Source organism: Lissotriton helveticus, chromosome 7 (assembly GCF_964261635.1).
Source record: "Lissotriton helveticus chromosome 7, aLisHel1.1, whole genome shotgun sequence".
Classification (NCBI taxonomy): domain Eukaryota; kingdom Metazoa; phylum Chordata; class Amphibia; order Caudata; family Salamandridae; genus Lissotriton; species Lissotriton helveticus.
Window position 1 is genome coordinate 937950421 of NC_136068.1, and position 25433 is coordinate 937975853.

General features: G+C 45.1%; 1 protein-coding gene across 10 annotated transcripts in view; it reads right to left on the reverse strand.

Moving 5' to 3' along the window:
- Nucleotides 1-25433, reverse strand: part of ARAP3 (ArfGAP with RhoGAP domain, ankyrin repeat and PH domain 3) — a 680145-nt gene that overhangs the window by 282602 nt on the left and 372110 nt on the right. For all 10 annotated transcript variants that reach the window (XM_078653517.1, XM_078653514.1, XM_078653516.1 and 7 more), the window contains 3 exons: nucleotides 23984-24086; nucleotides 17501-17699; nucleotides 5260-5323 (listed from right to left, as the gene is read on the reverse strand). In XM_078653517.1, the coding sequence (XP_078509643.1) occupies nucleotides 5260-5323; nucleotides 17501-17699; nucleotides 23984-24086 (366 nt within the window). The remainder of the gene's footprint in view (nucleotides 1-5259; nucleotides 5324-17500; nucleotides 17700-23983; nucleotides 24087-25433) is intronic.

A 25433-nucleotide genomic window follows, 5' to 3' on the forward strand; every position in this document is an offset into this window, starting at 1 on the left:
AGCTGCCAAGAAGTTGCAGTCTCTCCTGCACATTTATTTTCTTGTTTCTGGGCATAGAAATGTTCAGTCTGTGACAATCTTAATTCCAAAAGACATTAGAAGAAAACCTATGCAAGAATAGTGTATAATTTCTTCTAAAGTGGCAAGATGTCTTTAAGTTAAACACTTGCTGCTGACATTCCAGTGATTTTCAGTTCATGAATTTGAATCCTGGCAAGCTGATTTTACTATATGCCCTTCTAATCCAGTAAATTGTTCCCTTAAATTGGGTTGTAGTGACTCCTGTTATTTACTACAGTTAGTAAAGGCATGACAGTGGTGTGAAGTGCTATATAAAACAAGATTCATATAATCCACCAGAAATAAAACCGAAGACTTTTCTCCATCCACACTCCTCCCCCACAGAAATAAACACAAGCATTGGCATAGCCAATAGGTCTCGCCTTTGGGAACTTATAAGTGTTTAGCTAGAGCTAGGCTGACTCTAGGCTCGAATTAAAAAGCCAGTTCATTAGTCAGACAGCGTATGGTGCAGCCAAACAAGGCTGTGCATAGGAGTCAGCAGTAAACCTGCCACAGGGTGGGCTTTAAGGGAAAAGACACCTGAGAAGTTCTCTCAAACTACGAAGGATCGAGTGAGCGTGTTTATTTGAAATTAATAATAAAAGATTTTGTTCTACTTCAGAGTTTCATCCAACAGGAAGCGGAAGAATCAGTTTTACAACATGCCTGTTTAATTGATCAAACACAGCGTTCCTGATAATTCTGGCCAGGACTTTAAGATAGCCAGGTCCTGCCGGGGCTCAGCACCGGCAGTTTTTAAAGGTAGGTGCTGAGACGGGTCCCTATCGGGCTCTCCATTTTTTTGACCCTACCCTCAGGGCAGAAAAAAAAATTACCTGCAGTAGTCCCACCCTTTGTTGCTTTTTATGTAACTTTAAAAAGAGACACTTTTAAAAACTTTTATACAGCGTTAACTCAGCCGAAGATATTGGTGCGTTTTAAATAAGCACCAGTTACAATACACAATGATCTGTTCATTTTTTGAATCACAGGCTGTTGAGCCAACGTCAGGCTCGAACCTGCTCTCTCAGATGGAAGTCGGCAGCTTTAGCCTTACCCCACAACCCCGCCCGCAAGAAAAAAGCATTTTCAATATTATATACTATGAAGCCATAGCTGTTGCTTATTTCTGTTATGCAACTTACAACCATTGACAAAGCCAATAGTCCCAGCAAAATGCCAGGGTGGCAAACTGTGCTAAGTTCAAATATTTAGCTTAAGTTTTAAGCCACGCCCTTAATTACATCACCACGCCCCATGAGAGACCCCCCCCAATTTGTTCATCCCTCTCAAAGCCCTGCTCCAGGGTCAATGGAAAACCGGCAACAAACGGCTGCAGCGCTATATTCCATTTTGCATAAGTCACTGCAGCCAGAAAGCCTGGGCACACCCAAGCTAAAGACCATAATGCGCACCCGAGCTTTCCCACGTGCCCACTGCACAGCAACAAACACACGAGCAGTGCCACGACCACCAGGACAGAACCAGCCCACTTAGGACCTAACACATTTCACCAACCGCTCACGCATTGGTCACACTCCTACAACCAACCATCTGTCTAATGATCACACAGGTTTGCTTGTTATCAGTCCATACAGTCATAGTGCCTCTTGCATGCTATACAAGAGTCTGATAGCATAAAGTGTGGTTGCCAGGGTTTGTTCACCCAATTAAAAAGAAAACGAAATTGAGGCCAAATGTTGCTTTTTTCAATCGCTAAAAAGTGACTATAAAGTCAAATTTTTCTCAGACAGTTCCGAAAAGAAAGGGGAAGCCATGAAATATTAATTACTGTACCTGTTCGCTTTGAGCCTTGTAGCACTGAATCATGAAGGTGCTATTAGCCAAATTATACCAATAGCATTCTTGGTGAGGGCAGACGTAATTTCACAAACCGGTGCCAAACTGTTGAAGGGTAATGTTGCCCTGCATGTAGTCTACCTCAGCGGGTCAAACAGCATGAACAGAGGAACATCCGAGTTTAAAGAGCCCACCTTATATAAACTAACATGCCATCTGTAACATCGGCAACTGTGAATACAAGTGAATACAAGTGAGGGTTGCACAAACCATAATGTGCAAACAGTGGGGGAAGTCGAGGCCTGCACAACAGAACAGTAAGTCTCCTAAACAAGCAAACAAATCCCCCCCGGCCCTCACTTACCTACCTCCGGCCGCTGGAACACGCTGTGACGCACACCGCAAGTCGGCCTGGAGCGCGCCTCGGCAGAGACGCGGGAGGACAGGAGCGTGACGCGCGTGAACGTGCACGTTGACGTTCCCGCGCGTTCACGGACCTGAGTCGGCTCGTGCACAGGTCTGGAGCTGCTCGTTCACAGCTCTCACTCCCTTGGCAGGGAGGAAGGTGACTATAGTCGAGCTGGCGGGAGCGCTTCGCGCTCCAACGCCAGCTCAACCTAAAAACAGAGCTTCCTCCACTTTTCGAAGGTGTTTGGATGGCCAGCAAAGCACAATAGCCCGGCGTGCAAGTCTGCTGAATGAATCTCGTGTGTCCAGGAGGCTGCAGCAGCCCGGGGTAGAGAGCCCGACGGGGGAGGGGCATTGCTCAATTAGCAGATGTTTAGGGGAGATTAGCAATTGCTTCACAAAAACGGACTGTCAGCTGTGTGTCACGCTTCTTCTTTAATTACCAAATTGCACTGAGTTGGCTTGCTGCCCCGTGAGTACCGGTACTCTCTTTGGACAAAAGAGAAGTTCCGGTACTCAAGTGCAGAAAATTTTGAAGTGCCGGTACTCAGTACCGGTGAGTACCGGCTCATTTAAAGCACTGCCCTCCGCCCTTTTGACTGAAGTGGTTCTGCAGGACAGATTCTGGAGTGTTTTACAAGGTTTTCCATATCTGGTGCGCAGTTTGGGGGGCGACTTTCTGCCTGAAGGGGGGGGAGGGAGGGGGGAGAGAGGGTGGCCGTCTAAAGCACAGTGTTGCCATGCACCAAGTCTGTCTGGAGAGTGTCAGAAATTACACACTCTGGAGATGTGGAGTGGGCTCGTGTACAGCATTCATCAGAGGCCTCACCTAACCTAATTTTCGAACGGCAGCCTCAGGTGGGAAGGAAGGGGCACAATGTGACTTACCCATTTCATAATATGAAGTGAACTATTTACTTTACTTTGCATTTGGCATTTTCAGCACTAGAGTCTCCCTTAAAGGAAGAACGAAAAAATATGCTAGTTTAAAAGGGAAAATAGTGAAGTGTTTAAAATGGGCAGTCACTGTCAGCTGCGGAGTGCTTGCACTTCTTAATTTGGAAAAAAAGTGTACCTGAACTTCTAAGCTCTGGAGAAATACATTTAATGTTAAACAGAGCACCAACACTTCTCAGTACCAAAGGGTGCTCTCGGACAGTGACTGCCTGGACTTCTATGGTTCAATTTACAGTACTGATAATATGTCCATAATCAACTGAGCAGATTTATCCTAAAACTAGCGCCTCTAACTGACCAGGTGGGCAGGAACCCACAGTGAATCTCTTACGCCAGCCTTACAGAGGCACTCGACCGGTTTCCACATTAGGAATTTCTGTATTTCAAATCTGTAACAAAACCGCCATCTTAGTTTAAAGGCACAAAGGTGTACCACAGGAGGCGAAAGAAGAAGTGGAACCCCTTCTTAGATGTGCGACCAGCTGTCTTCAGTGCTGGTGTCTGACCCTAACACTGGCCCTTAAGAACACAAAGCAGCCAATGGGTTCGGTTCACCTTTTATCAAAGTGTAAAGAGACGGTCCGGTCCCGTTTATGACGTGACCTATGTCATAGGTTAACATAACCAGGACGAAAAAGTGCGAGGAAAAAGCGCGAAAACAAAGAAAACATGAGTTTCTAGCATTGTATTAACATAAAAAAATCATGAGATCCCAATTAAATCAGGCGACTAATGATGAACTGTGGAGACTCCGAGTAAAATCAGTTACCCCGGGAAAGGAGGCAATACTACCCATTGATTCGCATTAAAACTAAGAGCTGACACAAAAGATCTTCCATACTTCCGACAGAAATGCCAATACACTACAATAAAATATCTCTCCTTCACGCAACCAACCCTGGTTTGGCATTGCCTGGGGCAGCCATGGCATTCGCGGATTCCAATAGTACGCAATAATCAGCACAGTGCCTGTAATACCCCATGACCCCTGCTCCCAGCCCCCAGGCCCCAGCAGACCAGCCACCTCATAAAAAGGTGCTGGGTTTAAGTAGCTCTGCAATTGGTTTTTCTTGTTTTATTGGGCCAGCTTTTTCTTCAAACACCCTGCGGCTCACAAAAGAAATGCACCATAAAGCGGTCAGTGGTGGTGAGGGAGAGGTGCGAGGCTGCCAGGAAGTGTGTATTTATTTGTGAGGGGGCAGGGTGTGTACACATAGCTGAGGAGTGAGGTGTCCCACGGCGAGGGCCAGCCGCCTTCCTTCAGCGTGTCATTAAACCAGCAGGAAGATCCTCCGCAGCAGTGACTCAAGGGCCCGTGTGCCCGCGCCACCCCATCCACCCCTTCACAGACAAGGCGGGACGTCTCACACCCAATAGAGCCACGGCAAACACACCTTAACGCTTGCATGTGCGTCTCCTTTGGCTGATGACAACATATTACCATCACAGCAGGTCGCTTGTTGAACTTAACAAGCACGCAAGTGGTGCATGCACGCACGCCACAGCGAGAAATCTGTTTTGCATTATCGGCCACGATAATGCAAAACAGATGTCGGCAGTGCGGGTAACAGACTCCAATAGCCATGGGCAGGGCAAATGCGGGACATGCACCAGCATTTGCCCAATTGCATGCTGTCTTTGTTAGAAAGACGCACGCAATGCCCAATAGCCTGCAACCATAACAAAACCGCACACACAAGTGTGTGGTCAGCTTTCAGAAGCCCCTACATGAAGCCTCTCGCTGCGCGAGCAATGCTGCACACTGCAACTCTAGGCGCAAGACCTAAAAATATTGAACAGGATAGAACAAACAAATATGAAGAGGTCTTGTGTCCTAACAACCAGAGTTCCAAGGAAATCGCAAGGCCACTTAGTTGTAAGCAAAGGCACAAACCTGGATGGCATTGTGTATAGTCTCTGTACAGCACCAAACTTCATCAATAGCCATTAGTGATTATCCTGTACATATGTATATTATATTGGAAATACTTTCACAGGCAAGTGGACTGGGATGAAAAATATTGCTCTCACCTTCCTTTTTCACCCAAGACCAGGACTTCCTTCTTGTCTGAGTTCTCTGATTGGGTGGTAACACCTGCTCACAAAACAATGAAACAAATATAAAATCAACACATTTTTCTACACAGTACGCAGGTGTGTAGCTGCTTGAGCTTTTGAGATACAGGAACTATGAGGAAGCTGTATCCATCCCACAAAGGACAGTGATTTGTGGGTATGCACCCCCAAGACAGGACCAGTTGGAAGACTCCTGCATCTACAAGGCAGATTTTATGCACTTTATTTGTTCTTCCCAATCATGATACCATTCTCTGTATTCAGGAGAAAGCAGAGAGGCATATCCCTACCTGCATACTGTGCCCATGACTGTCTAATATAGAACAAATACCTATCTGAAGGGAAAAGAGATAAAGGTGGAAGTGAGAAGCAGTACGACAGAAGGAAAACACCTGAGCAGGCAGGGGGAACGTTTTGGAAGGAAAACAAGAGGAACAAGCATTTGCAATGCAATAGGTCTCGCATTTGGAAAGTTTGAGCTATTGGTATTGTAAATGATAATTTTTTTATTTATGTGTTAGTTTTGAAAATAGCGAAATTAATAGCTTTGTCGTTTACAATGCCAATAGTTATACCTTTCGCAAATGTGACACCTATAGCATTTGTATTGCAATATGTGTTGTATTTACGTGACTTAGATGTATTGATATTACAAATAACAGTGGCTTTTGTTGTTTTTCAATAATTAATACTTAAATAAAAGGTATTGTAATTTATAATGGCAATAGCTTAAACTTTTATAAATAACTTTTCTGAAGATTATGTTTAGTGTATTTTATTGTGACGAAAATCCAAGAACAGAAGTGAAATATTAACATCTTTTTGTGATATTTGTAATAAAGCTTGAAACATTGAGAGAACATATTTGAACCAGTTGTTGTTGAATGGTTGCACAGATTGATGCTATGGTGGCGCTGAGAGATGTGGTGGCGACAAGTGATGCTGTGGCGTTTAGTGATGCTGTGGTAGCGCATAGTGATGTTGTGATGCCCCTGAGTGATGCTGTGGTGCCCCTGAGTGATGCTGTGGTGGTGCCATAGATTGAGTGAGGGCGATCGATAGCTAGAGGGAGGGCAAAAGATAGAGTGAGGGCGACAGAGAGATAGAGGGAGGGCGATAGATAGATAGTGCAAGGGCGATAGACAGAGTGAGGGCGATAGACAGATAAAGTGAGCGCGATAGACAGTTAGAGTGAGGGCGACAGATAGATAGATAGATAGATAGATAGATAGATAGATAGATTGCCACCATGAAAGACCACCAAAATGAGAACAAGTTTACGCACTTATACATCACAGGCAGCAGCAGTGTAAGCTTTCCTCCGCTTCTGTAACTGCGCATTATTGCATATGATGGAGAGCGAGGTGTGTGGTGTACTAGAGTGAAGTGCGTGCTAGTAAAAGATCATGTTTGACATGGTGCAAATCACAAGGTGAAGGTATCGTGTATATGAGTGATAGAAATATTTGCAAGAGGGAAAAGATAGCAACACATGATTGTTGCAAGTTCCTTCCTGCACGTCATGACGTACTTTTCCACACAATCCAGGATGACATGGATAAGTGAAGAGGGGGCGTAAGGGGGCAGGGCTGGAGTGCCAGAGAAAGGGAGAGGCAGTGTCATTGGTCCGCTACTATCATCATGCCTTTATGAGGCTGTAAGCCTCCAAATTTGTACGAGGGGTGCTCTGCTTTGAATATTTATGCTACAGCAAAGACAAACATAAATATGTTCTATTTACAGCAACTCAGCACATTTCTTCGGGCATGCCAGCCAACAAATCAAACACAGCCCACTGTCACTTGTACAGAATAAACAAAGCGTATGGAGTATTTAAAAAATGCAATCATTAAAAACTAAAGTAGATAAAGTGGTAACATGAATCTGTGAACACCCAACATCACAGGAGACCGCACGCCCTCCTTTTACACCTAGATACAGTGGAACATGGATCTGTGAACACCCAATATCTCAGGAGCTAAGTCTTTCAGAACATAATCTGGTGGCATTATGTACTACGGCGCACGTCGTTAACGCACATGCTGGAATTACTTTTACATTTTATTAAAACCCAGTGTTATTCTGCAATTAATGGACGAGCTGAAAAGGCTGCTCCTAGGAGAGAGTGTGTCTAGAAATGGTTTGTTTTATTTGCAGATGTGCCCAGTAGAAGTGCTCTGGGGGCAGCTGGCCTGAGCAGTGGGCCAGCCTGAGCCATGCCACCGAGGGGCAGGCTTTATTAGCATACCAGATGTTAGGATGGGGGGTATGAAGTAAATTTATGTAAGGTGTGAACAGTTCATTCACAGGGGATTGGATGTTTGGGGCATATGAATCACTTTCAGAATATTAACTCCTTGTGCATTGCCTAGTTAGTTTGAGACACATTGTAACAGCCTTAAAGCGCACATGCGGAGACCAAAAGAATGAAGGCGGTGGGAGTGTAGAAGCAGAGGTGTGAAGGTTAGCAGGCACGGAGTGGAAGGGGGGACAGCAGAGAAGACAAAGAAGGAATGGAGGGGGTGTCGTAAGGAATGGAGAGAGAGAAGAGGAAGAAGGAATGGAGGGGGAGAGGGGAGGACGCAATGAAGAAGGAGAAAAAAGCACAGAATCACGGGTCAGAAGGAGAAAACAATGGAGGGCAGGGATGCAAGCTCCGCTGACTAAGTGAAGTCCCGCAACAATTTAATACATCCTTCTTAACAAGCTGACAAAATCCAAAGTGACATTTTTACAAACCACCGCTAACATGTGTCTTAAAGACTGTGAGCCAGTTGTTCCTGAAACTTCTTGCCAGGGCTGCATTACTCCGCCAAATGGAATTACGTTTTATAAAGGGGTTGGCATAATCCTGGCCTTTGAAGTGGCACCCACGTCAGTGAGAACTTCTGGCCAATGAACACTGCTGCCCACTGGCCTTTGTACAAAGGGCTTCAAAACAGCTTTTCACATTTCTCTCCAACAGAAAACTGCGTATTGATTTTAAATGTAATGATTTTATGATTAAGAAACTAAGATAAACTTATTATAAATAAAAAGGTGGCCAACAACTGCCCATGTGACTCCACAGGGACACTAAAATGAAGACTCCCTGTGGCATACTGCCTCAAGGGACTTAATGGGCACCTGATGACACAGGCAAATACAGTGTGAAGGACAGAGGTTTTTCAGCTATGTACTTGCTAAAAGGTGCCATATTATTTCGTCTGTTCATTATGTGTTTTTTACGGCTACTACTGGAACAACTGTTCACCTGAAATTGAGACGTAACTATCCAACAATATCAGTATCTTGGAAAAACATACAAACATAATTATCAACTCACCTGCATTTTGCGGCCGTCACCTGCTTTTTACTGTCCATTCATCTATATAGAGTATCCTTTTAAAAGTCTGAAACTTTTTTTAATCGAGTTTGACAGGCGTGACTTTAACAAATCATGTACTTTGCCCCGTGAGCTGCATTTTGATGTGCTTGCAGTCAATCAGCTGATTTTGCTGTACTGATCTACTGATCCGTTAACCTGCAGGAGCCGTGGAGCTTAATTTATGTTAAGTAACCAGATCTCTGCAGAGCTCAGCGTGTTTTTACGCACACTGTTGTGATCATCTGACTGAGAGCTGCGGCACCCTGCAGTGGGGTTAGGACAGGACGCAGCAAGACAGTACAGAACAAGGGAAGCATTTCACTCACATGGGCCGCTGCAGGGAGGCGAAACTTTAAAAACGCGGAAAAGCCACGAAATCCAGTATAAAGGCCATGACCAGTTTACAACAAAAAAGGCCACACAGACACACCACATCGCTGCCCATGTTGCTTACATTTGACTTGGACTCAGTTCTGATCTATAAACAAAAGCCCAATGCATTTTATGACTTGTAAAGTTGTTTTTTTACCTTAGTAATGTGTCCAAAAAAACAAACAAAAAAAACATTACTCCAAATGCTGCCAATTAAATGTAAAAACATGCATTAGTAAAGCCAATAATTTGGCCCGGCTTTGCCACTGTTTATTCCCTGACTTTCTAAAAAAAAAAACATTTACAAAAATAAAAGTAAATTTTTTTTTAGCAAAGGGCCACTTGCCCACCAGTCCCTAGCAGTGAAGGGAATTACTTTGTGTGGCTGACAAAAACTGTGCTTCGGCTGAATGTCGCCAACTGCACACAAGGGAACAATAGCTGCAGTGGCCTCACCCTATGCAGTATGCTGTAGTGGGAGGAAGCAAAACATGAATGACTGCTGCAGACCAATCAATACGGAGGGCATGCTGAAAGCCTAAGTAAATATACGGAATGTATATTTTTGGAAAATCAATTGCTCTTGGTTAAAAGCGGACTAAAAAAAAAAAACTAAAAAAAAAACACCACGCACACACACACGACTACCTCTAGTTATTCATGCAGCACATGGCCCCATGACATCTATGCATATACAAAAAACAAAAAGGTGGACGTATAGTTATTCTTAACAACATATTTGAAATTGTTAACATTAAAATGAGGGGCAAATATTAAGGAAGAACTTCTCGGAAGAGCAGTAAAAACTGTGAAACATACACAATGTCAATCAGCTTTAAATCCTAAGAAAATATTTAAGATCGTTATGAAAGTCTGCAAGAGAATACACTGGGGACCAACGATGGATGCTATAAACGCAGAAGCTGCCTTATCTGAGCGCAGCCGCATCCTCCAATCAAGCACTTTATTTCGCAGTTACATCGCTAACCCCCTAGAAGCTGCTCTCGGAGTGGCACTGGTGTCTGGACAGGTAACCGTACATGAAAACCTACCTAAGCACACTCAAGAAGTCAGGACAAAGACAGCAAGCAGTAAAGGAACAAGCTTTTGGCATTGCTGTGGGGAGGGGGGGAGGAGAAATGGGAGACACGGCCTGGCGGCTGTGAAAAGTGTGAAGCAGGGGAGGGGGGGGGGAGAAATGCGAGACCAGGCCCTGTAAAGTGTGAAGCAGGGGGCGGGGGAGGGGGAGGAGAAATGCGAGACACGGCCTGGCGGCTGTGAAAAGTGTGAAGTAGGGGCGGGGGAGCAAGGCCTTTGAAGTGAAGCTCTCAGAGGCAGGCGGCTCGGGAAAGCGCGTGCACGAGCACATGCACTCAACAAAATCCGTGATGGTTTCAGAGCATGGTTGAGCCTCTATACTCTTGTCTATTTATCACTTACGTGATAGAATAGGCGAGACCTAAACACCGCGGCACCATAGGCTTTGGCTCAGCGCCCTTCATCTGTACATTTACGATGGGGGACTGCAGCAGGGCGCAGCCTTTGTTCTCTGTGTTTCCAGAGGCCTCTGGGAATGCCACTTGAACTCTGACCGAAGGGCACGTGCCCGGGGACACGTGCGCCCTGCAGTAGCTGGCCCTTAGTGCATGCACGATTCTGGATTGTAGGTTGCACCCTGGCTCTAATACAAAATGTCTCTGCCGCCTGCACTAACAAAGCGGGCAGAGTTGTGTCCTGTCTGGAAAAGAGTAAACTTTGAAGTTCCATGATATAGGAAGTGACGCAGAAACCCCCCTCTCCCCCCCCAACTCCCAGAATGGTGGAAGGCTTAGATGTGTAGCTGAATATCTAGGATAATTGATAGAGAAGGACTATGTTGATATGATTGATGGTTGATCGGGAAAAAAGGAGTGGGAAGAGATGCAATTATGGGCAATGAAGGATCCAGGGGCAAGCACACTGGAGAAATATAAGAATTTTGATGGTAAATATTCTCTAAGTTAGGTGTCCTGCCATGAGCATGTCAATATGGAGTCCGCCTCATGTGGTGTGCGGATCTCCTCAGCCCCGACGGGACCGTGAACTTGAAGATGATCTGAAATTATTCAATTTAGACAGTGTGATCTCTGACTCTGATGGAAGGGGAGGTCATGTGAAGGAGTGATGCACCTTCAGCTGGCCTAGAGGGATGCAAAGTCACCAGGAACTAGATCACATTCAGAGGGAGTTCTCTTGGCTCTCATTGTTGCTGTCTGTGTGACTATCATATTTGGGCGCCCGTAGACTGGTTATTGTGGAGACTGAGGACCTAAGGGGAAGATGCCAGACTCCCTCCGAGTACATTTCGCAAAGTGGCAGAAAGTTTAATTAATACGGATTTGTAACCAGATTGATCATGTAAATAGAGGTCTCTACAAACCTGCCCTTTCCATCTGTGTCTTGTCCTTGTACCCTTTGGTGTTCCCTTCAGAATAGAAGCTTGCTTAAGTGCACAATGTGAGTGTTGGATGGTGACACCATAAGTCAAATTTCAAATAAAATGATCAAATTCTGCATAAAGGCATATATAGTGCCTGCAACTGAAGCTCAAGTGAGAACTGGATGACACTCTCCTCTGAAAGCAGGAAAAAGACCCACTCAAGATAAAAAAAAGTGTCAGATGTAAACACAGGAGCTCCATAAAAACCTTGATGAGGGTGTCTAGAGAGCCTGGCAGGACACAGGAAACTTCGTTCGTGTTTCTACGTTGGGTTTGTTCGCGGGAGACTGCCCCTTCAAGCTGCAGTCACTGGCTGCTGCAGGGCCCACAATCCCTTCCTTTTTCTGTGGAGCCAACCCCTGGCACTGTGGCAAGCTTGCAGAGACAACAGTTCAGAGGTGTGTACGTTCAACAGACCAGAGTAAGTGGTCCAGGAAAGGGGAAAGTGTGTAAACATATCCTGAATGCACAATAACTATTGCTCACTGACTAGTCTTGCCATTTCTTACCATACGTTTACTCAAGGAGCTTGGTGAAGGTCTCCAGTGGAAGACCCGGCTCCACAGACCTCAAAATGAGTCCTGTTGTGCAGAAGAAAGGTTTTGGGGACCTCACCTTTTAGAAGGCAACAGCTGCAGATAACAGCAGAGCCCTGGCATGAACCTGGGAATCGCCCACCCTGTTTAGAGTTGAGGATTCCTTGAGACAATTTCTGAAACAAATAGTACAAAGATTCCTTTTATTCAACCAAAAAGGGCCTGCACCAGCAGTTTAGAGTGGCAGAAGTGGCGGTTTCCCTAGGAGAGTGGCAGGTGGCAGGTGCCAGATCCAATACAGAATTAGACACATACCTGTGTTTTCCCAGGATGTCCAGTGGGAGAGTCGAGAAGAACCGCCTCGCAAGTGGGAGCTCGGTTTTGCATTAGAACACGAAGAGGTCCCCTTTCAGGCTAGATCCAACCAACTCTTGGAACAACCCATGTCTGTCGATTTAAGCTCTTGTTAACTCACCCTTTCAGCCTCTGACCCACCTGCATTTCCAAGGGCCAGTCCAATATTTAGACTTTCTTGCCTGTATTACTTGATGTGCTATGCAAACAAATGATGGACGGATTAAATCCATTGTTATTTTGCTCACCATGCCACCCCGGTTTAGACCCAGCCATATGCAAATCAGTCTTGACCCTGTGCCTCTTGGGAACAGTCCAGACCGAACTGCCAAGCCAGGTCCTCCCTGGACCAAAACAAGCATCCTGGGACCGGTTTCTGGGTTGCTCACAAGGAACAGGGTCAAGACTGATTTGCATATGGCTGGGTCCAAACTGGGGTGGTGCGGTGAGCAAAAGAATGGTGGATTTAACCCAGATGCTTGTGACTTGGGGTGAATGCGCGCGGAGATACTCCTTCGGGAGTTTATTCACGCGCTATAAACCCGCAAATAAATGTTTGCATTGTCCAGCATTCCGCCCATCAACTGTTTCTTTTGCATAGGTATTACTTGCTGCTCCTTTTTGTAGTGCGCCTTTAGTGGAGTATGTAAAATGATTATATATATATATTCAGGCCCCTGCACTGAAGGGTTGGGGGCTCCTATGTTCGGAGGACATACGATGGATATATATTTAGTGGAGTATGTAAACTGATTATATGTGTGTGTGTGTATATATATATATATATATATATATATATATATATATATATATATATATATATATCAATCACAAAGAGGTCTACATGTAGTATGACAACTGATGTATACAACATACTGCAGATAGGATGTTATATACAGAGTAATACAAATTGTATATAAATAGATAGGAACAGGGCTTATTACCTGTGGTACACACAAGCCAGTTTGTTGACTAACATACTTTAACAGTAAATTGCTACAAGTGATGTTTTATTAACCCTCACCTCAAGGAGAATGTTTAAACCAGTAGTGAGAGGAAACGTTCAGACCATCCATATGGAAAGGTTCAACGGGCTTATAACTGTCTCCTATCTTTCCAGAGGGCCTCCTGTTTGCAGTGCTTCATTCTGAAATTTTGAATGACTAACTCTTTAAACAGCTGTCATGAGCGAGATACAATCAGCCACAGCGCTGAACTGAGTGACAGCAATTGGGACTTAAAGGCTGAACACGAAACCCGCAGAAGACATGATGCTGTTTTTGCCAGAATAACCAGGGCCTAAAGTGTAACATTTACATATGTTTCTCCCTTGCCTGTCTCCTCAATCACTGTGTTGGCAACACGACTTTGTACAAGTCTTTGGAAAACCGCACACAAGTAGTCAGTTTTGGCAACATCTGTTCAACTTAGACCTAGTTATTGAACTTTGTGTCTGATGTTGATATGGTGTAAAATACACAAATTGTCTGAAAAAAAGCAACAAACAGCTGAAAGCAGCACTCTCACAGGCAGAGTGCTAGTACGTTGAAGTTGAAAATTATATAAATCTATATAAATCTTGGTGCTAAAATAGTTAGCAGCAGTTTGTAAAAAGAAGTTGTCTAATTCTTCACAATCTGTCGATGAAAGCACGGCTAATGCTACCGGAAGAAACATACTTCAAAGGCCTTCCATTGCTTTTTGTCTGACTGACCTTTAAGGTCATTTGGGGCGCTGCCTCGTCTTCATCACCCCTAGTTCTAGCGCCCCTAATGCTTTGCATATGTCTGGTCTCGGTTTGGAAGGTTAAAGTGGGCGAAAATCGATTAACTGGAATGCACCTGCATAATTAATTCAAGACTCCTTACAGAGAGAGTCTTTTCTAACAACTGCGCAGGTACAATCCAATGTGTATGTGCACGTACAAGTTTCATAAAGCAAATCTTTGGAAAGTTCCATCCTGGTGTAAATTCCACTTGACCGGCTATAAATTGTTTCTACTGGATCCAATGGTTCGTTTGAGTTTTTTTTTATTAGGACTGGCCTAGAGACGTTTGGGAAAGGCACAGCACCTCAACGAAATGAAGAGGGTCCCACAGGACCAAGGCGCGGGAACCATCGAGCTAGGGAGATGATGACGCAGAAAGCGGTGGTGCAGTACTGGTGGTCGTGATATAACGCCCAGTAGCAGTGATGACAAGCCTTAGGATGTTACAGTCAGATAGGCAGAACAGAGTTTTAATAATCAAATCAAACTACTAAGTTAGGTCTCCTTTCATAACCCACACCCTTCTTTATTTTCTTTTTACAGTTTAGAAATAGTTCACATATCTATGTTAAATGTTCGCACATCTGCTAGTTAGGTGGGATATTTTGTGACAACTTTGTAGATTGCTCTGCAGATCGTGAAAGAGGTTAATACAGAGTGACGTCACCTTCGCCTGGACGTGCAGAAATAGAGGAATCACCAGGCGGGCAACTAGAGCCAAATTTCGGGGGGGGCGGGGGGTGAAAATATTTCGGGTAGGGGCTAATTCTTCCAACCACGGACAAAGTGGCTGTGAGAAGGGGTGACCACACAATAAAAGCCTCATTTACAACTAAATGGTCTGTAAAGACCTGTTAAGTACTCGGGTGCGGCTGCAATTACATGCTCGCCAGCCCGCGAAGCTGTGTCAGCCCGGGCTGACAGGCACGCCTGGAAGTCACTAGTATTTCCCTTACCTCCCCACCTCACCATCACCCGGGTACTTACTTATCGACCTCTGAAGGATGACACTGATTTCCACCTTCCTTCCGAGGGATGGAGCCCGTGAATCATAAGCTCTACACGGCCGCATTACCACACTGCGAGTGACTAAACGTGCAGCCTGTTCCAGGACTTTGTATGACTCAGTGCCCCCAGCATGGCATGATCAGAGGAGTGTGTAACCGAGAACCTGCGCGAGCTCAGAGGCGGGAAAAGGGGGGGGGGGGGGTGGAGTATCGGTATGTGCTCGTCACCCACTCCATTGCATAGTAACCTCTCCGATCCTTCCACTGACTCCAACTTCTCTCTGAAAATGATACCATTATTACCCAATGCCTTTTCCCTCGAGAGGCAGCGCAAAGCTCGTTGCCCGCTCGTGCATGCTTCCAGAGTTCACGTAAACAGGCGCAGCAACAGTCAGCAGGGGCTGATCAATGGCGGAGAGCTCGGGGGTGTACGCACTTCCAGTCGCGATGCGTGCGTGCTCAGGTCAGGAAGTGAGTCACGCGCCAGGGCGTTCAGATAGGGCGCTTTGAGAGCCGGGTGTTTACAACCGAGAAAGAGCTGGCAGGTGGAGAGCCGCATGAGTGTAAATTCACCAAAAGTGCCAGGATGGTGGAAGGAGCATCAGCAGGGCACAGGTCCTTTAACAAGCGGAGGATCGCCCGGCGTGAAACAGCGCCGGGCGCACGAGACGCAGTGCCGTGAGCGTGCACATCAGCTGTAGCGGTGCAAGCTGAAAATCGTCGGAGAAGACACGCCGACCTCCGAATCTGCCTACTGCCGAGACTGACCAGCCGCGGAGGGCAAGAGACATGCGGAAATAGCCCGGTGAGTGGGGGGGGGGTGCCTGTGTGTGTGTGTGTGTGTGTGTGTGTGTGTGCATGCCAGAGGATCAACGGGCGCGATACAGCGTGGTGGGCGCGCACGACGCAGCGTGGGCGTGCACATCAGCTGAAGATCACCGGAGAAGACACGAGTCTGCCTTCTGCCGTGACTGACCCGATGCGGAGGGAAAGAGCCCGGTGAGTGGGGGGGGGGGGGGCAGAGAGAGTGTGAGTGTGTGTGTGTGTGTGTGTGTGTGTGTGTGTGCATGCATGCGTGCGTGCGTGTGTCTGTCTGTCTGTGTGTGTGTCTGGCGCATGCCTGCCTGCCTTTGTGCGCGTCCACAGACCCTGGTCGGCTCGTCCACCTCTCTGTAGTCCCTTGCTAGCTTACTAGGCGACAATAGTTCTCGTTGCCGAGACCTAAAAAGGAAGATGGATTGAGTTGACGCATGGAATGAACATGATAAGAAAGCAAAGAAGGTGGAAGTGAGAAAGTGAGAAAGAAAGGAAAAATATAAGAAAGGAAAAAAGAGAAGTATGCAGGAAACATGGATAGGAGGCTATGAGGAAAGTAGTGAAAAGCAAATAAAGCAGGAATAAAGTTAAAAGGAAGGAGGCTAGGACTGTTGAAAGTGAGTTGTGTCCCCAGTGCAAAGAAAGTTCAATTCTAACTTTAGGGAAAATTGTTTTTTTCGCTCTATGGGCCATATGTATCAACATTCCCTTTGGCGATTTCTAAATAGCGATTTTTAAGGAATCGCTATTTAGAAATCGCAAAATGGTGTGTATGTAGAAATTCACTTCTTTTTAGCGATTCCTTAAAATTCCTTAATTGCGATTAGCAAATTGCAAATTGAGAATATTTTCAAGGGTGTTGCACCCCTGAAATCTGCATGGGTGCACATGTGGCGCACATACTTGCCCTAAGGGCATGTATGTGCGTCACATGGCACTTTGAAAAATGAAAAAATTTGCATTTTGAAAGGAATTCGCAACTTGCCACCAACTAGAATTTGGTGGTAATTTGCGATTCTTTAAGGCCAATTTGCTATTTTTTTTGGCTTCTTACATTGCATTTAAGGAATCGCAAAATTTGCGAATCCTTAAATGCAATCGCAAGATAAGGAATCGCAGATTTTGCAATTTCTTATTTTTAAAGCAGATTTCCTTGATGCATACCATTAGTCCAAATTGCATTAGCAAACGCCGAAATTCTACGAATTTCGGCGTTTGCGAAGTCAATTTGGCTTGATACATATGGCCCAAAATTCATTAATCATTCGACTCTAGGTTATTGTCACTGCTGCAAGAACAAAGGGCCACAGTGTAACCAAAAATATAAAAGATTTTAAAGGCTCATAGGCCAATAGTGTGCTTATTCAAAACTTACTTTAGTGTATTATATTAACACAGGCTTTCATGGCCATAATCTATAAAGGCGTTAAGACATTCAGCGGGTTCCTATCTTTCACTTCTGTTCATCACTTTGGAGATGTTAAAAGCTACACTCACTCAGCTCCTGAAGCCCCTGCAAGTTGATGCTGTCTTCGGCTGCTCCATCCTCTTCGGGGCAGATGAAGAGATGTGATCGCTGCAGCAGGAAGAAGCCCTCCTTCCACTGGCTTGGGTTCAGCATGGACTTGTAGCGCAGCCTGCCGACACGCTGAAACTCATGCTCCAGGAGACAATGACAGCTAAGCGGGGTAAACCACTGAAGAGAGAAAGCCCCACACGAGTACATGAGTAGTAAGTTTAAAATGTACAGCCAGTACAATTTACAACCAATTGCCAGTATTTGGCCAAATATTCAGTGCTAATCCACAGTGAATATGCAAAACGTAATTGAAGCCCAGTCTATGTCAATATTGATCAAACAAAGAAAACGTCCTGTCTCCAAATATCATACTGAGCAAAACCCATACAAACCATTCTAATATTTCAACCTTAGATGTAGTGCGCACCAACCTCGTCTCTCTAAGAGCTCATCCAAAATGCACTTACTGAGGCTACAAGCTGTAGAGATGAAGTACACTGTTCCAGAACACTACTATTCACATTAGAAAGAATTCTTTTATAATGTATCTCCTTCCTGTCTTAACAGATCAATAGACATTCCCTCTGTTGTCCCCTACTTATAAATACAGGCTAATCGAATCCCATCTAATGTTATGTGATGCTAATATGGTGCAAGAGCCAGCGTTTCCAAAGGCCTCTTGGAATGTTTTGGATATTAAAGACTGCTGATGGCTTGGCACAGAAGTATAATGCTACTAAGGATGGCTATTTTCATGTCCACGACCCGTGTCTCTGTACTCCCAGGCCTAGTTTAATTGTGCTACCTTATCCTGGAAGTGTTTGTCTCTATTAATCTGGTGTTTATATCTTCCTCCTGTTGTTTAAGGCATTCTGGGTGGTAGTGTGCGATTGATCTCATTCTCTAGGTGCTTACTGTTCCCCTGACTAGTAATTTATAGATGTGGATTATCAAAACACAAGTCTCCACTGAGGGAGTGGCTGGTCTTACAACTTAAATCAAATCCCTTGCAAGTGTGTTGAAATGAAGGATGTGCCTTGTGTCAATGTCTTTCCTGTTGGGATGTGGTGTGCATTCCGGTGTCTTCCATGATGCTGTGCTGAGGTTCTCAGCATACATTTCTACCATTTTAATTTATTTGGTGGAACAACTATGAGTCACTTCCAATCCCGGACAGTGATTTCTCACATGCACAATGTCCGAAGAAGAACACAACATTCTAAATATAGCAGACACGTGCTTGTGAAGTGGTACAATGACTTTACTAGCCCCCCTTTCCAAAATACTTTTAATTTAGGATCCAAGGGACATTGCTAGTACACTGGTCCATGACATTACATTTATGTCCAGCATTTTGTGCATTCAAACTCCCAGATTCTTTTCTTTCCTAGAACTCACAAGTGTCAGATGATTTAGTTTGTGCTTGACCTTTGTTCACAAAACCTAAATGCATAAGTATCAATGTATCCATAGTGAACGGACCACATCAGCAGGCTCGTCGTATTAATTTGCATTTTTGATGCTTTATGGTCTGCATCCACTATCCTACTAAGTTTTGCAATGGCAGACGAACAGAAGTAATACTCTTCAGATTAATGAATCAACTATTTATCAATATAATAACTAAAAAGATGTGGGTGCAAAATTGAGCCATTGCAAATTCCACTGTATAACTGGCACACTCTAGAAAATGGGCCATTATTAATGCCACTGTGTGACTCATTTGTAAGTCTATTTTCAAATTGATCACCAATGGATGCCATCTTATCAGTAAGAATAATAAACTTTCAGGTCATTTCAAAATACCTTTTAATATGACATGTGGCATAGAGGCCCCTGAAAGACGGCTTCTAGAGCGTGCATTAGGCACGAGAGTTAGAGTAATATTAGGCCATCTATCCTGCCTGTGGAGGTCTAAAGTGTTGAAGGGTGGTTTGAAAATCCACACACCTGTCAATCAATCAATCAATCAATCAGTAATTTGTAAAGCGCACTACATACCCGCGAGGGTCTCAAGGCGCTGGGGGCTGCTACTGATCGAACAGCAGGTCTTGAGCATCCTCTTGAAGGTCAGCAGGTCTTGGGCCTTTCGTAGGCTCAATGGGAGGGTATTCCATGTCTTGGCGGCGAGGTGGGAGAAGGATCTCCAGTCAGTGGTTGTCCTTCGGATGCATGGGACAGTGGAGAGTGCGAGGTCGGCAGAGCGTAGCTGGCAGTTGGGGATGTAGAAGAATAGCCGTCTGTTGAGGTAGGCTGGGCCGGTCTTGTGGAGTGCCTTGTGTGTGTGGATGAGGAGCTTGAAGGATATCCTCTTGCTGACAGGGAGCCAGTGCAGGTCCCTCAGGTGGGGGGTGATGTGGCCTTGGTGTGGTACGTCGCGGGTCAGTCATGCTGAGGCGTTTTGGATGCGCTGTAGTCGTTTGATGAGGTTGGTCGGGGTCCCGCGCAGAGAGAGTTTCCGTAGTCGAGTCTGCTGCTGACGAGGGCCTGGGTGACTGACTTTCTTGTATCTGTCGGGATCCATCTGTAGATCTTGCGGAGCATGCAGAGGGTGTTGAAGCAGGAGGAGGAGACAGCGTTGACCTGCTTGGTCATTGAGAGCAATGAGTCGAGGATGATTCCCAGGTTGCATGCGTGGTCGGTGAGTGTCGGGGCTGCTCCTAGTGCCGTCGGCCACCAGGAGTTGTCCCAGGCTGAAGGGTTGGAGCCGAGGATGATGACCTCCATCTTGTCTGAGTTCAGATCAGACGGCTGGTCTTCATCCATTCGGCGACGGCTTTGGCGGTGATGGGGTCCTTGGTGAGGGAGAGGATCAGTTGAGTGTCGTCGGCATAGGAGATTATGTTGAGGTCGTGCTGTCGGGCGACGTGTGCGAGCGGGGCCATGTAAATATTGAACAGTGTCGGGCTGAGGGAGAATCCCTGGGGTACGCTGCAGATGATCTCGGAGGCTTTGGGCCAGAACGGCAGCAGGCGGACGCTCTGGGTTCTGCCGGAGAGGAAGGAGGTGGTCCATTTCAGATCCTTGTCTCGGATCCCTGCTGCTTGGAGGCGTGCGCGTAGTGTGCAGTGGCAGACGGTGTCGAAGGCGTCGGAGAGGTCTAAGAGGATGAGTGCTGCGGTCTCCCCGTTGTCCAGAAGGATCCTGATATCGTTGGTGGCGGCGATGAGGGCAGTCTTGGTGCTGTGGTTGCTGCGGAACCCTGACTGGGAAGGGTCCAGAATTCTATTTTCTTCGAGGTATCGGGTTAGCTGTCTGTTGACGATTTTCTCGATTTCTGTCAGTCCTTAGAGGCTGAAGGACCCTGATAACTGTTATCGGTACATTCCTGTCCATGTTTAGAGTATGAAGTTTAAGAGGACTCGGGCCTACTGGGGCCTAGAAGGGGAATCGGTCTCACCCTGCACTTTTTTACGCACTATGCACCTTAAAGTACAATGCGTTTATGGTTAAATTTCAGGTTTTTAACACTTGCTGCAATGACGGGGAGAGGTATCCCTATGGTAAAATGCCTCTTTGCATTGAGCTGGCTGAGTTTCTTACCTACTGTCCAAAGATTGTTCTGTTACGTTGTTGTGATGTACTTTATTCTGCGATCTAACCTGATTGTGCCAGGTCTTAAAATTAGATATTTCTGTTGCTTAGATGGTTGGAGGTAGCACACCATGGCCATCTGCGGTTAAGCTAGGGGGAATGAATTACAATTTTTATGTCAAGGCTCAAGCCCCCTGTTCACGATCTGTTGCCACGATCTGCAGGATGTGCTATAGTTTCTGCCTTTACTATGTTCTTATATTTGCTACTGTATAGTTATGCTAATTTGTCTGGTTGGCTTTTTCAATGTTTATGGTTTTTAATAACTAATAAACTATATATTTCAACCCATTTAATGTGGACAGTATTAAGAGCATATTAAATGTACAATATCTCACTCCCACCCTCTTCTGACATCCGTGTTTGCCTCCCACCCCAAATAAATGGTAGGATATATTTACAAAGACTACAATGTCATACAACACCTACAATGTCTTACACTTTGAAGCTCAGTGCATTACTTGGTTCTTGCCTGAGTGGATCCTTTTGTATTTATCTGCATGAAAGTCTATACAAGAGCTTCCAAAGGCAGTACATCAGAAGTGAGCGTGTGGTGGTTGCGTAAACAGGAGAATGCAAGGGCATGGGTTAAAAAGCAATGCTTTAAACATTACAAAACAAAATGCATTAAGGTCTGGTGGTGTGGGGGAGGGGTTACAGCAGGGTGGAAGATAGGGCACCTGTGTATCTTTGAGTTCATGAGCGTGTACATTACGTTATAGTGGAGATTATTCTTGGACGCAAGGTGAGTGATTAAAGCTCAATTTAATCCTCTGAGGAGAATCACTATGCCTAGGTCCATGAGAAGAATAAGGGGGAGAAGGATGGATGTGCTTAACTGGGATGTCATGGTTTCAGAGTTGAGGGCTCACAAGAGGGGATGGCATCCTCAGTACAGGGGAAGTGTAAGACTGTAAATATTGATATTGCTTGAATGGTAGGTGGGGATATATCATTAATTCTTTGTAAGACCACGGTGAGGAAATTAAGTAGGGCCTGCTTTACAATAAGGACCTCATTGCCTGACAGCAGTGTTGAGAGCAACCGGAGTAGGTACAACAGAAAGCGTATGATAACATGTATTACTTTGCAAAAGAGGTTAGAAAGCACAGGGTGAAAGTTGATAACATGGCTACAGGCCTAACAAAGAATGTTGATAGTAGTCTTGGCCAATTGGACTAATTTAATTTGAGTCTGAAAATGCACCATATGATTCCTGACTAAGGGAGGGAGTGAGACTGTGCCATGAATAAAAGGGATGAGGAGACATTGATGAGTGAGTGGTGGATAAGTGGAAGTCTGTCTCAATTTTGGCACAGACTGACATGAGAGAAAATACAACCATACAGAGATGGATAGCTACAAAGGCAATCCATTATTTCTGATTGGAAGTGAAGGGTAAAAGAAGGTAAGAAGAAAAATATAAGGGTGTTGTCTGTGAATAAGGAGAAGAAGATAAGGATGTTGTCTGTGAATAGGTGGTAAGTTAATCCAAAAAGAGAACCTGATATTTCGAAGTGAGGATGGTACAGAACAACAAATGAAGAGAGTTGTGTAAAGATCGGTCGAGGCCAACCTCTGGGATTAATTGAAGAGTTGGAGAAGATGCATGATACAAGGAAATAACAGTGGCATAGTTACGCTACTCTTAAAGAGAATGGGGTGTGGGGAATATGAAATTAGACATTTAGCTGACAATTGAGGATTCCCTTTAGCCAATGGAATTCTAATGGAAGAAGGTTGGGTACATTTTGATGCTAAAGTAGAGTGTGAGCAGCAGGAGGCGAATGTGCTGGCCATAAGGGCAACTGCAGTCGCAAAGATTTATACATGGCTTTGGGGTCGCTATTAGGAAAAGAACGCCCCTTCCTAATAGCGACTCGCAAAACACTATTTTGCAAGTCGCAATTTATTTGCGACTCGCAAAATAGTGTTTGTACATGGCCAACAAGGATTTAGCATCCGCAAACATGTAGCAAACCTGATTGCCCATGCAGTGACATAGCGTTCAGCCAGGGGCTGGAGGTGTGGGCATGTTCACGCAGGCTGTAATGTAGCCTGCATGGAGAACACAGTATGTGTGCATGACTGTTTTGGGTGGCCTGAGAGGGCCGGCAAAGCACTCATGCTCAAATAGGGAGTGCAAACCACTCCTCCCTATGCTCTGAGAGCAGCCTAGCCCCACAAATGCATCACAATGGGGAAAAGTAAAATGATAATAACCTCGAGTTATTATTATATTTTTCCTTTTTTTACACTGCAAAAAGCAGTAAGGCGACACTCCTCTGCCTTAGCAGAGGAGCCGCCACTGATTAGGCCCCCATAAGGGTGGTACAGTTATATTCTGCACTCACTCTTAGGACACACATCTGTAAATTCTTTATGTGTCCACAAAGGCACAAATTGGACTTGCCTGAAGTAGCCACATGGAGGTTACCTAGTGCGCCCTCCTCCAAGGTCCTCTTAAAGAAGTGCATGAAACGTCTGCAAGCCCTGGGGTGAAAAGCAGCACATATTGTGGAACCCATGTGTACACATGCATGCAAGTAATAGGAACATGAAGGATCCCAAAGGAAAATCCCCAATTTGAAATTGGTCACGCCCAATCTAGTGAAAGTAAAGATACAGATCTCCAAATAAGCATACACAAAGTTTGAACTCATGCCTTCACTATTACAGAAGAGACTGTACAATTATCAGTAATAATCCGCTTCTGTAATACCAAACTGCAACTGGATAAGGGAGGTAACGCTATACCAGATTAGCATATTAGAACAGAAGGTTTCCTGATATATCATATAATGTGTGTGCTGTGTGAACCTGGCCCTCACTGGCTCTGGCATCTCCTTCCTCTCACGGTGTCTTACCTTTCCAATTGCACTCGCCCAGGTCTGCAGCATTTCAGCACCATCTGTTTCAAAGTAATGTACCCTTTCAGAGGATAGAAAGATCTCAAATATCCCACAGGACCTAGAAATGAGATACAGAATTCTTTTAAGAACAAGGACAAATTAACATTGACCCATCCAAACACTACCAAACCCTATATTTCACATCAAGCAGGAACAAATTACTTACCTTCGGTAACACTCTTTCTGGTAGGGACTCTCTCTAACCGCAGATTCCTCACCTTTTGACTATTCTGTAGGTATCAGACTGGATCTGGAAACTTTTGAGCAGTACATCTATGCCTATGGGTGTGCCATGTGGCTTCTCAGGGATGATGTCCTACCTATAGAAATGGCATGTGGGGCCATTTAGGCACCACTCCAGTGCACAGAAGTCAGTTACTTTCGAGTCTGTCCGTGCCCCCATATGCAGAGCCCAAACAGAAAACTGGATCTTAATAATGGATAGACCCCAATTCACAGCACAGGGAGGATGGGATGGTCAGTGAGGACGCTGTGTTTAGATAGAGTCTGTACCAGAAAGAGCGTTCCCAAAGGTCAGAAACTTGTTCTTTTGATAGAGACTTCTAACTGCAGATTACTCACCTTCTAAAAAGATACCAGAGCAGTATGTATTAAGAGGTGGGTCTGTGAAGTAACGTGGTCAAAAGCCATTGATGCGAGGAAATCATCCTTCTTAAGGGCCACAGCTGCGTTAACATCCTTCGCCCAAAAACTAGGGAAGAGATCACCTGAGGAAATGATAAAAATATACCAGGCCAAATGCACTAGTGTTGCAAGCTATGGTGCGGGTGTGTGGGGATATTTAAACGTAGATGAGATACAGAAAGTTGAGAACTCTTTCTTTTGCTATCTCCTTTCAGTCCCCAGAAGCACAACCACATACGGGTGTCACCTAGCACTAGGCATCGACTATATTTCGGACCTGATAAAGATTCAGCCTATAATGATGTGGAGGCGCATCTGGACGAACGATCATTGCCATCTAACCAGAGCCCTCATAAAGGAATGCATGTCACTAGATCTTACAAAATAAGGAGGCTGGAATATGTAAAATCTTTCTTCAGCGATCTGGGCTCTCTAGGTTGCTATTCTGAGCCGACAACGATCTCCAAAATCTCAAAGAAAGACCTTAAAAACTCATGTTTGTTACACCTGAGAGACCTAAGACTGGCCAAATAAGTTGGAAAAAATCTGCATTACACCTATTGTCTATCCAAACCACCTTTTGTCTAGAGCCCTATCTAAAATCAGACCTCACCCATTTTGAGAAATTTCTATTGACAAGATTTAGAATAGGTAGTTTCTTCAGGCTTGTTTCATTTCCCACCCAAAATGATTGGTCGACAACCCTTCTCCCTTGCCCTTGTGATTGTGTTTCTAATCAAAGTAATATGCACACTGTACT